The sequence below is a fragment of the Eubalaena glacialis genome, chromosome 8 (assembly GCF_028564815.1).
Source record: "Eubalaena glacialis isolate mEubGla1 chromosome 8, mEubGla1.1.hap2.+ XY, whole genome shotgun sequence".
Classification (NCBI taxonomy): domain Eukaryota; kingdom Metazoa; phylum Chordata; class Mammalia; order Artiodactyla; family Balaenidae; genus Eubalaena; species Eubalaena glacialis.
The window spans coordinates 78,209,822-78,223,397 of record NC_083723.1 but is presented as its reverse complement, the minus strand read 5'-3'; the positions used below and the strand labels follow the sequence as shown (position 1 = coordinate 78,223,397).

The 13,576-nt window shown below is 40.1% G+C and overlaps 1 protein-coding gene across 1 annotated transcript in view; it reads right to left on the bottom strand.

Moving 5' to 3' along the window:
* Positions 1-309: 309 nt before the first annotated feature.
* The window catches only part of NFE2L3 (NFE2 like bZIP transcription factor 3), a 36,539-nt gene continuing 23,272 nt past the window's right edge, over positions 310-13,576 (bottom strand). Inside the window, exons 2-4 of the mRNA XM_061197846.1 lie at positions 7,848-8,015; positions 2,708-2,791; positions 310-1,980 (exon numbers count right to left, since the gene is read on the bottom strand). Coding sequence (XP_061053829.1) covers positions 718-1,980; positions 2,708-2,791; positions 7,848-8,015 — 1,515 coding nt within the window. The 3' untranslated portion in view covers positions 310-717. The remainder of the gene's footprint in view (positions 1,981-2,707; positions 2,792-7,847; positions 8,016-13,576) is intronic.

Here is a 13,576-nt window from a genome sequence, read left to right as displayed (position 1 = left end):
TATTTTAAAGCTCCAGTTTTTGTTTGGGCATCCTGGTGTAGAGCTTGGTCTATTTCATGTCATGTTTTATGTGTTAGGTCTAAGGGGGGGAATTTTGCTTGTTGGTTCGGTGTTCACTATATTTGGTTTGACTTGAGTGATCAATTTATGTAATTTTTAAAATTTAACACTATGCTGCCTGATTTGCTAGATAATCACCTGTGTTTTTAAATGAGGGTATTTTGGAAGAGAAGTTTGCTTAGGATTTCTGTATAAAAGGGGAAAGTTAGTACTTTATAAAATCAAGTACAAAATTTATTTCCACAGAAAAAGCTACATAAGTTTTCATCAAAAGTAAGCTAAAACAGTTCTTGAAAACTAAATGAAAATGTTAAGGCTACTTGTATTTTAAATCATAAAAACATGTTTTGAAATGATTACATCCAGTGTTTGCTCTCTTTGAAGGGACCATCTTACTAAGAAATGGCTAGTGAAGGACAGTTGTTACCAAGTTTTCACATCACCCTATTTCTACATACTATTAGGAGTTCATGAAACATTGTGGCTTAAGCCCCCAAGTCTGATACTGAAGTCCTAAACTGGTCCATATAAGCTTCAAAATGTAGCCTTAACTGAGTGAAGTAGCAGTAGATAACGAGCTAAACTTTGAAGCAGATTCAATGGTTTTTGATCAGTTTCTGAACGTTACGGCTTTATGCATATGGATGGAATCCATCTTCAATTTCTTCTCTCACTTTTTCGTTTTCCTTTTTGGTTTTCCTTTTTTTGGCCTGGGGTCACCAATTCCTTGGGTACAATCAAAACACTTCCATCAAGGCTGCACTGAAGAGCATACTGGTTTGGATTGACTGGCCTACCTTCATCATCTCTTAACCTACTAAAAACATCATGATAGAGATCATGCAGTTTCTGTTTCATTATGTTTATAGCTTTGTGACACTGGGATCGCTCTCTCTTAAGGGTTTCCTTCTTTGCTTGCAAGTTACATACATCATCTTCCAGATTCAAAATTACATCCAGTTTGCGCCTACGGCAGTTCTGAGCAGCAACTTTATTTTTCCCTCTTCGTCTAATATCACGGATGAGCGACACTTGAAAATCTGTGAGATAGTACCTGCTTAGCATGCTGTTGAAAGAATCTACAGGCATGTGGACAATTTCATCCACAGAAAAAGGGATGTGCAGAGCTTTAGCACGCCGTTCATCACGGCTTAAGTTTCTGTCTGTGTCATTGAGGTACCCACGCCTTATTTTCTGTGACTTCCCAGGCCATGAAAAAGATTCATAAGTGGATTTTAGTGCACTTGGCTTTAAGTGGTAAGTGTGGTTATGTAATACGGGTTGAAATGCAAGGTCCCCAGGAAAATGAGAGTCACTCCTATGATCCATGTGACAAAGTTTAGTGGGCTCTGGGTAGCAGCCTCCTACAGCCCCTTCTAAGTCACGGTGGAAAAGAGATCCAAGGTCACTGCTAGAACGTGAAGCACCTTCACATACAGAGCGCGAGGAGTTAGACTTGGTGACAGAGGTGCTATTGTGGCTTGAGTTTAAGGAAAGCCCAGAATCAGAATCTGGTTCTTCAAAAAGCTGAGAAACTTCCATTGGATCAAAACCACCTTCTGTGGCCAAAGACATTACATTTATCTCATCAAATATGTTTATATCAAGGTCATACAGAAGGTCTTGGTTTGTTAGATTCCTCATCTGATTGTCAAATGGAAGAAATCCTGTCAAATTAGTTCCAGAAAGGGTGTGTTCAGGATTGGTAAGAGGAGAATTTAACTGCAGAAATAGTTCTTGTGGCTGTGAAGTCCTTGCTACTGGATCCCTTCTAAATGTATTGTCAGGACACAACAACATGGCCTCATGGAGATTTACATCGTGACTTATAGCCTGGCTAAAATTTGCATTATAATGTGTAGGAGAATTCATGCCATCGTTGATGCTTCCTGGGAGAGGACTGTCTCCCAGTGAGATGCCCTGAAAAAGGAAAGGAAAACACTATAACATAAAACTTTTAATAGCAGTTCTAGTGCCTAATACAATACTTCTTATTCCTCTTGTGTTAATTCCTCTATGTAAGTAAGGATATGCTGTTGGCTACGAATAACTCCCTTAGTTAAATAATGCAATAGAATACATGATGTGAGCCCAGGTGAGAACATGCTATGTCAGGGAAAGATTTGTTCTTTGAACATCGTGGGAAATTAGAAAAATTATGTTAGTATGAAAGGTCTTGTTATTCAAAAATTGTAATATCTTTCTTACCCTAGCTGTTGGCAATCTAAGTCCACCTTGTGGACTGTCACGGATAATCACAGCAATAGTGAAAACAGTCTTACTGTGGGGGGAGATGTGTCTTAAAGCAAACTGGACCAGCATAAAGTGTAATGCTGCTAGAAAAACTAAGGTGTGCCTTACTTAGTCAAGTTATGTACTGCCGTTTTGATTCAATATGGATTTTATGAATTTGATTTTATCTTTGTGATTATTTGGAAGGGGGAACTATACATATTTGGCTAATTCTCCAAAGAAGTGTTTCTATAAAAAGTAAATCCTAAGTCTGTGCTTAAATAATGCACTAGAAACCGTTATCTAAGTATTAGTTTAAACTGCTGTGTATCCCAGGTAATAAGGTTGTGTTTATTCACAGAGAGGTCACTGCAGATATTTTTCCTGCAAGGATAAAAGCCAAGATTCCAATTACCTCCAGTGGATTTTCAGGCTGTGATGAAAGCAACTGAAATAAGTCTTCCAGAGAGAAAGATGTGTCTGTTCCATTTCGATGTCTCTAGAAAAAGAAGGTGCATCATTCATTTAAATTAAAAGACTGAAGTGGTTGGGGCTTTTAGGCTTAATCTGGAAAGGGTAAACCAGGTGTTGCATCCCTGGTGGATTTTTATCTCTAGTTTGAAATTTTTACGTTCTATTCCTTTTTTAGTACTCAGTATTTTAACATCTTGCTTTAAACCTTTAACTCGACAACTCCTCCATTCCTGCCCTAACCGTTCTTCATCTTATGTTTTTAGCTTATATTCTTAGTTCCACCTTATTTTGTTCCTCTCCAGCCAACTTTCCAAATTGATTACAAGATGTTGCACTTTTCAGTCAAATACATATTTGGAGTTACCAAAGTTCTATCAGCTTCTTGTTACTGCTTTGTCTCCTCCCTTGAGGGTTTAGTTTGTTGAAATAATTACTTTGATAGTTCTCTAGATCGGCTCCATGAACTCTTTAGTCTTTGTAACCTGGAATTATTTTGCTTTCATGCTTAAGTGTTAGTTTATCAAGCTTAATGTTTTTCCTCAGCCCTGTCTTACGGCATTTATTACTACTGACATGTTTGCTATCGGTCTGTCATTTTATAACAGCTAATCTTTTTTTCCCTTGGGTAGTTTTAAAGATTTTTTTCTTAAGTCTTTGTTGCCCTGCCATTTCACTGTGATATGTCTGGGATTTAACTTATTTACTCTGCTTGGGACTCTGTGTATTCCTTTAATCTGAGCCGTAAGATCATTTTAATTTTTGGATATATTCTGCCATAAACTTTTTGAATACTGCTTCTCCTTCATACTTCCCAGCCTCTCCTGGGACTCCTATTAGAAATAATTTAGATTTTTCTTATTCTATCACTGTCTTTTCTTTTTATATGTAAAGGTGAGCTCATCTTTGTTGAGAACAGTTTCTATAGGAATGACACATACCAAGGGTTTATGAACTAGGTTTTATACTTTTCTCTGCAAGGACCAGTTTTTGTATCATTTTCTAGACCTTTTCTTGACTCAGGATTCCTGATGGTGATGGTAGTCTGAATCCACACCACTTAGTGTTCTGATTTCTAAAGGTTGGATGGACAGCTTCCTTGCTCTGTCTCCTCGCTGGTGGCTAGAATTGTTCTATTCCTCATTTCCTGAACCAGAAGAGCCTTTAAACATTGAGCTTTAAAGCGGGGAACTCTTCAACTCCAGCCTCTGTCATGTGGCATCTGGATACAGTTCTTGGGGACTCCTCAGCCTTGGTGCCTGACTGTCTTAAATTCTGGATTTTGAGTTCCCTCTTTGCTGCTTGTATCTGTAGAGTTCTGTGTCTTGCTTTTGAGTTCAGTTATACATTTGAAGATATTATCCATTCTGTCTTACCCAGGATTTCTGTATCTGATGTGTCAAAGGGATGTCTTTACATGTTAGCAAGTTCACATTCCTGACTAATGTGCTGTGTATAACTCCCACCCCCAACTTTTTACTTTAGGGTTTTCTTTTTTGAAGATTCAGATCAGCTGGACTGATTTTGTATATGTGGGTATAAATACTTGGTTTCTTTTTCTAAAAAATACCTTGGGTTCTATGAAGCCATGTTTTCAAGGCTTTCTGTCTATTTCTGTGGATGCTATAGGACTTAAGGTAAACTGGTGAATAAGATTTCTTGTTTTTCTTTAACTGGCAAATGACACATTCTTAGTGGGTAGCAGACTTCTTCACCAGTTGGATCATTTTAAATGATTCCTAGTTAAGAAATTTCAGAAACTTGATTCATCAGTCCTGGCCAACCACTGACCAAAATCTGATGGTCACATGTGTGTGAGAATGAATAACATCAGCACAAATCTGCATTCCTGCAAAAACAATCCTTAACTGTGGGTAAATAACACTTTGCAGAAAAGAAACCCTTAATATGTAGAACATAGAAGTATTATGTTATGTATGAAGATCATTCTGCTTAAAATGAATTACGGACTGATCCTTCAGGCTAGTCAAAGATGTGTTTCATTAGATACCTGTTTCCTCTTCTTCAGTGCCCCCTGGAGATAGAGGTCTGAGGAGCTAGCTCCCTGGGTGATTCCACAAGAGACAGAGGCAAGAGATGGGCGGGTGCAAGGTGTGACACCTCATTGAGCTGCATTTCTCCCCAGGTTCCTTTGCTCTGAGGGTGGTGTTGGCTTCAGGTAGCTGCTAGTCCATGGGGGCGCCTCCCTCTTCCTTCGTGTTTCCCTTAAACCTGCCTTCACCTCTTAAAAAAAATCCCCTCATTCACTTCTATTCAGAACCTCATGGGCTGATGCCTTCTACTTGAGGGCTTTAACTATGGACAGCATTCTGTTTGCAGTCATCCTCCTTCCTAAATCTTCACATAAAATACAAACAGTTCTATTTTTCATCAAGAATTCACTGCATTTTGAACAGATCATTAGGAGTATTCAAAAAATATGGTGGACACATTTAATTTTATACCTTTTAAAAGATGAAACAATATATAAATTCAACTTGTCTTTAGTGAGAAGAAAGTATCTTCAGACCAGTATATATACACCTATATATACTGTGTATTTAGTCTTTATTAACAGCTAGCCAAGTCCAGGCTTGCAGTGGGGCTAGAAAGAACTTACTGTTAAAGAGTAAATTATGTCAGTGATTCACTTTGGTCACAGACAACTCCCTACTAAGTAACATATCTCAGTAAAAGAGCAGATGCATTGTTAGATGCTCCTACAAGAAATGTATAATTGTCGTGTCATGCTCTAAATAATTAATGTGTTTCTAGAAGGTTTTGTTCAAATTGATGTTTGTCTCAAGTCAAATTTTTAATTCTCCGAGGAAAGCTCCCTACTTCATCTATTGCTTCATTATTATTTAACGAGTGCCTGTTATCTAGCAGTGATAGTAACTACCTTAGTTACTATAGGTAATTCAAAAAAGTAGAAAACACAGTTGCTACTTTTCTGGGAAGTCTAGTGAAGGGGTGTAATGGCAAAGACATACCCAGGAGAAAAATGAACCAAGAGCATAAATCTATACACAATGAAGTGGTAAAAACATGTTTTGCCTCAAAAAAGATGACTTGGGAGGCATTCAGGAAAGTGAGCTGAAATGTCTCCTTCAAAACAAATATGGTTCTTTCAGTGTTCACTGGCACTGATGTGTGTGTGTGTAAGCAGGTGGTAAAGCCACAGCAAGGTACATGAATTACAAGGAAAACACAAGGCCTGGGGAGAACAACAGTGGGTAAGAGCAGAGGCAAGTGGAAACACCTGCATTTCACAGTGAAATGCCAGGCTGCGATGGGATCCTCAACTGCAGGTCATAAAAGTGTTGAACAGCCTGAGAGGTAAAGTGAAAATGGGAGGGTTCTTTGGGGTGAGCTCCCCACCATGAGACTAGCAAAAAGGGACTTAGAAACCACATAGAAACATGGTGTGTTTAGGGAACACAGCAGATGTGCATCCACAGCTTGCCTGAAAAATAAGGGCAAGAGGCCAAGCAAGGGCTGCAGTTAGAGAAGTGATTGGACTGACGAGGTGAGGTGCAGGTTTCCAGGACCAGCATGTGGTTGAGAGGCCACCTGGAGGTGGAGGTGCATGTGTCCTTGTGAAGAGGGGCAGGTGAAGGACTCCCAGCTGGGTGGTGGGGTCTCCAAAGAACCTGTGAAATGAAAGAGCCCATCCAACAGAGAAGCAGTTTTAAATAACATCCTACGGTCCAGGGAAAACAGTTTCAGGCTGGCACCAGTCAAGGAACACCTGTCCTGAGCTCTTACCACCCATCACACACCCTCAGCTCCAGAGAAGACGGCTGTCTGTACAAGCAAGGGAGGAAGAACTGGGGAAACCGAGAAGCTGGCCACACACACCCCTTTCCACTCAGCCAGGCTTTGAGGCTGCAGCAGGGATAGGAGGGGAAAAACTAAATTTCAGTTCAGTTTTTGAGAATTACACTGGCTATATTTATCAACTGTTGCACTGGGATGACCAGAGAGAAATTTTTGTCTGATTATCTAGAAGTCACAGGGTCTGTCCCAGATTTCACCCAGCATATAGGGAAGAACTAGTTCCCTAGAACAGGTTAGAATAGGCTGGAGGGGGTGGGGGCATGGTGGGTGGGCAAAGGGAGCAGAGCTGTTTTCTGACTTCACTCTGTTAATCATGTAATGTTCGGTGTGATGTTACATAGGTAAGGCTACAATGATGGTGGGCTGTCTGAGAAGGGACAAGGCATGGTACTCTCTCTACCCTCCCAGCTGTTCAAGGCACAGCTCCAAATGCCACCTGGGGCAATTCAGGGCTGAGAGATCCATCAGGGCAAGACCTGCAAGGGTGTGGCACCTTCCAGGGGAAGTGTCAAGTGGTTAAAGGTCTGTGGAACCTCCAGACCCGTCTGGAGCATTTGTTTGCCAGGCTTGTGGGCTAGGACCTCAGCAGGGCTGAGCAAAATTATGGTCCAGATTATGTTCCAAGTGAAAGAAGGGAGGAAGCACAGGCTACAGGAAAAATCCATCCCTTCAGCCTAGCTTCTGGAGTTCATCTTTCTACATACCCTTTTCACTGCTGATGAGTGTGGTTATACAGAGAGGAGCCGAGGAGGTTATCCTACTCGGCCTGGTCAAAGATGCAAAGTGGGCTCCTGGATTGCCCCTTCAGCGTGGCGTACCAGGAGACCGAGTAAGGACTTGAGCCCAAGTCCCAGCTGGATTGAGGGTGATATGCCTTCAGGGTCCTCTGGCTTGCCCTGCCAGACCTAGCCAACCTGGCTGCTTCTGCAAGTGGCTGGTTGATTGAGGATTCCTGGGTTCAGGATGCCAGCCATCTCTTTATCCCTTGCAGACACAACAAAACCTGCTAGCAAGTTCCTGGATGGGTGTCTGAGTTTAACCAGATACAATGTTCTGTGGGCTGATTCCTTTGTAAACCAAATAACCACATCCACAATTTTAAAAAAACATGTATTTTCATATATCAGATTTACTTAACGGTAAGGCACACATATACAAAATTCATTCTCAACACAAACCATCAAAAGCCATAAAATCTACCTTAAAGCCAAAATGGTACGGCCGGGATATTCTGACTGACTTACCTCGTTTCTAGGTTCAGTGGTCTTTTCTGCCTCCCAGGCAGGTTTATCTGCTACTTTATTTTCATCTTCATTCTTCTGCTGTAGTGATTTCTCCCTCTGGGTTGATGCTCTTTGCTCATTTTCCTCATGCTGGCAACTGTGATCCACAGCTCTTAGTACCTCATTCTCCTATAAAAGGACCCCAAGATGTGCTAAGTACAAATCCGCATTTCATCAAATAAGTCAAATCTTTAAAACTGTTTTGTACTTACTGCTCAGTGATCAGGAAAACCCACAAGTCAAAAGCTAAGACTGGCATTTCATTATCAAACATTTAATTCTGAAACAAAGGTCAGTTTTGTGTCCTGTCCTTTTTAAGAACTCACTGTGAGATGGGCTGTTCTGATCTGGATAATTTAAATTATATGCATTTATAAAGCCCCTGGACTTCAGGGTGGGTTAGAAGAGCTGACTTCACTTTATACATTTCTGTACTGTTTGAATATTTTACAACAAACATGTATTTCTTTTACAATCAGGAAAAAGGTAAATATATTTTTATTTTGAAAAAATAAAGTTAACAATAAAGCTTAAACTAACATCTCTGATATTTTCAACTATGCTTATTTACGCAGATGAGTCCTTCCACCTTTAACTGAGGAGACAAATAATTAAAAGGCAAGAGAATTTTTCTGAACATTCAAATAGTTATTTAGCATATACTGTATATTCTGATACTTTCAATTATGATATTAAAAGTTCTCTGTATAATGTTTCCCCTGTAACATAACATCAAGGCCTCTTAAATCCTTTCAAAGGATCTATTTTTAATTTCTTCCAGCAACAAAACACACTGGACTAACTGAAGGACAGCACCGCTGCCCCCCACTCTAAATCACAGAAACGTTCATCTTTTAAAAAAAAAAAAAAGTGAAGGTCAAAGAAATGGAAATCCACAGATGCCAGAAACGAGAGAAATCAAAGCAAGAGCAGAAAAGGAAGCTGATGTGCTGGTGGCCCACTTGGTTTTACTTGCTTCTCTGTTCACTGTACCAAACTATACAACAAACGCAGCTTCCCTCTTGACACTGTGGATGCTAGTCTTCTTCCTACCTCAAATGATCTCTCCGTTCAAGTACTTGATCACAAGGAGCTCGTGTGCTCAAGCGCATTGCTTCTGCTACCCTATCCTCTTTTCTGCGTCAACAATTGTTTCTTGTCTATCGGCTAATTCCCATCAGCCCACTAACACAATAACACCTCCCATCTTGAAAAATCCCTCCCTTGGTCCCACATTACTCTTTAGATCCCATCCCATTTTTCTGCTCCTCTGGAGAGCAAAATCCTCTCGAGAGTCATCCGGACTCAGTGCATTCTCTCTTGAACCTATTTCAATGAGGGTTTGTCTCCACCCCTCCACTGAAGCAGCACATCAGGGTCCCCCAAGGCTACAGTTCTCTATCTTCAACCTACTCGACCCATCAGCAACATTTCACCGAGTTTACTCCCTTTTTCTGGAAACAGGTTCTTCACCTGGCATCCAAGTACCTTCTCTCTCTACTCTCCTGCCTCACCGACTACTTGTCCTTTGCTGATGCTTCATCTTCACCATATAAACATGGCAATGCCCCAACGCTCAGCCTCACGCACAGCAAGCAGTCTCTGAACTTCCTCCCCCATTTCCCCGTTCCTGCTGCGTGTAAGGCGCTCCCTCTGCTCCCCACCCCCATCTCCACCCCTCCCAGCGCCCCCGCCCCCCTTCCTTCAGGTCCCTATTCAAATATCACCATCTCACTTTTCTTTCCTAAGTACTCTCTATAAAAAAGCACCCCCCTCCCATTAATATCAGTCTCTTTTATCTTGCTTTATTTTTTTTCCCCATAGCATTTAGCACCAGCTGATATACATAGTAGACCCTTAATAATAGTCGTTGAATAGATGAACTCCCAAACACAACACCCGAAGACTTTGGTAGGGATCCGATTTCTGATGGGTGAGATACCATAGTCTTGCTCTTTCCTGCAATTAAAACACTGATTCCTATCTAAATTCAGGGAAGAAAGGAAAAGGTAGACTGGTCATCACTCTTTTAACCTCAATCTTTTGCCAAGGGAAGGTTTCTTTTGTTAAACCTTAAGAGAATCTAATTCAAAATTCTAGATTCCTGAGGCAGCTAACTTTGTTTACAAATAAATTTGCTGTTGGTGGGCACTGGAGCTTCTTATCTCTAAATCACATATCTATTTTAGAACCATGAAGCAGGGTCCCCTTAATCTGTAATATTTGAGTTAACACAACACATGTGGAGACATACATGAACTTGCAAACATAAGAATGTTATTTATAACAATACATAAATAAACAATAACAGAGGGAACAGGTGGCTAATACACAACTAGATCAAGCCCATAAGGAAACCGATCAAACTTTTAGAGTGTATGAGAGTTTGGTAACAAAAGTATCTAAGATGGTCCTGCCTAAAACCTCGGGAAGAGGAGAACGGAAGGTAGAGAAATTCTGTACGACTACAAATCACGTGGCAAGAAGCAGAAAATAGGGTAAAGGACTTGCCTGGTGGCACAGTGGTAAAGAATCCGCCTGCCAATGCAGGGGACACGGGTTCGAGCCCTGGTCCAGGAAGATCCCACATGCCGCAGAACAACTAAGACCGTGCGCCACAACTACTGAGCCCGTGTGCCACAACTACTGAAGCCCGCACACCCTAGAGCCTGCACGCCACAACTAGTGAGCCCATGCACCACAACTGCTGAAGCCAACATGCCTAGAGCCCATGCTCCACAACAAGAGAAGCCACCGCAAAATGAGAAGCACCGCAATGAACAGTAGCAGCCCCCGCTCACCACAACTAGAGAGAAAAGCGGGCGTGCAGCAACGAACACCCAATGCAGCCAAAAAATAAATTAATTAAAAAAAAAAATCATAAATGAACGCTAAAACTAGGGAATAAAAATTTGATGAAAATAAGATAAACAGTCTCAAAGCGTCACTCCACAGATTACTTTTTAAACACAAAGAGAAAAATAATAACACTTTAGGAGAAACCTGGCAAACACCATCTAAACCAAGTGGTCAAATCTATCATCACAATATGGCAATAAACCAAGATGCCTCCTGATACGATATGAAGGATACAATACCACATCTGTGGTATTCATAATCTCAATGTAATGAGGAAACATCAAATATAATATATATATATATATATATATATATATATATATATATTTGATATATCAAAATTGGGGGCCACTTTACAAAATAACTGATTGATACTCTTCCAAAACTTAAAGGTCAAGAACTGAAATACCTTTTCCAAATTAAAGATGACTTATGAGATTTGAGAACTAAGCGCAATGTGTGATCCTGGGTTAGATGCAGACCCAGGAGAAAAAGTAGTTACACAGGATGTTACTGGGGCAATAGATAAAATCTGAATATGGACAACAGATTATAGTCTTAAACTTATGTTAAATTTTCCTGATTTTGATTAATTGGTTATAGAAAAAAAAATCATTTTGTAGGAAATGCTATACACAATAGTTTCAATTCATCCTTAAATGTTTCAGAATGAAAGAATTATAAGTGTATATAGATGTAATTATAAATAGGTAACTCAAACGGGGCAAAATGTAAACAATAGGTAAATCTAAGTAAGGGATATAAATTATTCTTGCAACTTTAAAGTTTGAAATTATATCTGATTAAAGCTATCCCCAAAATCCCTACATAGCAAAATCACTTTGGCCAGGGCAACAGCAAAAGGTAGACTCAGGAAAACTATTCTTCCATTATAATTTGTTAATCTGTATTTTTCCCCCTAAGTATATATATAGTCATATCAACTGCTTTACTAATTATTTTCACCTCTTCCTTCCCAACATTTAAATTTATTTCATTTTCTTGTCTAGTTGCTTTTTGATCATGCTTCCAGAATACTCTTCAATAACAATGGTGATACCTGACGTAAAAGAAAACACTCTGTCGCCCCTCTATTCTCAATAGTCTACTACTTCACTTCTGACACCGGATGTGTGGGTTTTCCATACATCTAGCAATTCTGTGACACCAGCTGGGTGTGCTATAATTTAACTCAGTTCTGACACCATCTAATTGGAGATAGTATCAGATCCCACAGCTTAAGGGCTTGGTCTCAAAGACGCCGCCTCCCCCTTCAGAGGCCAATTCCAAGTCCAGGTTGTCACCTGTGCCTCCCACCAAGTGCCTATAAATAGAAGGTCCCCACAATCCCTCCTCGTCCAGTTTAATTTGCTAGAGTGGCCCACAGATCTCAGGAAAACAGTTTACTTACTAGATTACCATCTTATTACAAAAGGACAAAACTCAGAAACAAACAGATGCCTAAGAGAAAGGATTGTGGGAAGGGGCACAGAGCCTCCATGCCTTGCACCACTCTTCCAGCACCTCCACGTGTTCCCCAACCTGAAAGATCTCCAAACCCCGCCCTTCTGGTTTTTTATGGAGGCTTCATTACACAGGCATGGTTGATCAAATCACTGGCTATTAGTGACTTAACTCAATCTTCAGTTGCTCTCGCTTCCCCAGAGGTCTGGGAGGTGGGGTTTAAAATTCCAACCCTCTCATCACTTGGTTGGTTCCCCTGGCAACCAGCCGGCTCTCCAAAAGTCACCTCATTAACATAAGTTAGGTGTGGTTAGAAGGGGCATGTTATGAATTGGAAGACACTCCTTTCACTCTTACGGCTCTGGAGCTATTTCAGGAACTGAGGACTGAAAGACCAAATATTGTAACAAAAGATGCTCCCATTGCTCTTAATGCTTAGGAAATACCAAGGTCTTTGGTAGCTCTGCCAAATGGGGATTGGGGGGGAGATGAGGACCAAATACACACTAAATCACATTACCACACCTGACATTCTTTATTTTTATTTTAATGTTTCACCAATAAGGATAACATGCAGTTTTATCTGAGATTCAACAGTCTTTTTTAAAGTCGTTCATTCAATCAATACATATTAAGTGCTAAATATTGGGATGGCCAAAAAGTTTGTTTGGGTTTTTCAACAAGATGTTATGGAAAAATCCAAACAAACTTTTTGGCCAACCCAATACTATGCTATTGATAGATGCTGGGGATACAATAGTGAAAAAGAATTCTAGACTGCCCCTTCAGAGCTTACATTCTAAAGGGAGAGGGAGCCCAAAATACAAGTGAACTAAGAAAATTACTGCAAGCTATGGCAAGTGAAAGAGAGAAGAGGGGGCCCTCCTTTAGAAAGACTGGTTAGGGAAGGCCTCTCAGGGGAGGTGATATTTTAGCTGAGATCTAAAAAAAGAGAAAGAGCTGTGTACAGAGGAGAGAAATGAATACATTCCTGTTACCATAACGTATTTGATTAGTTTCTTAATGATGGATATTTAGATGTTTCCAATCATTTCTTAAAAAAAAAAGATATTAAAGTGTCCTCACACATACTTCTTTGCACTCATGTGCAAGTAGAATAAATTCCTAGAATGTATGCTAGGTCAACAGATAACTTGTATTTTTCATTTGATGGATTCTACCCAATGGCCCTCCAAAAATGTTTGTGGTAATTTACAATAATCCTACCAACAAAAGTGCCAATGTGAGAGATGAAAACTGGCATCTCGTTGTAGTTTTAATTTCTATTTCTCTTATTATGAATGAGGTTGAACATCTTTCACAAGTTTGAAAGAATTTGTATTTCCTTTTCTGTGAACTATTTGTGG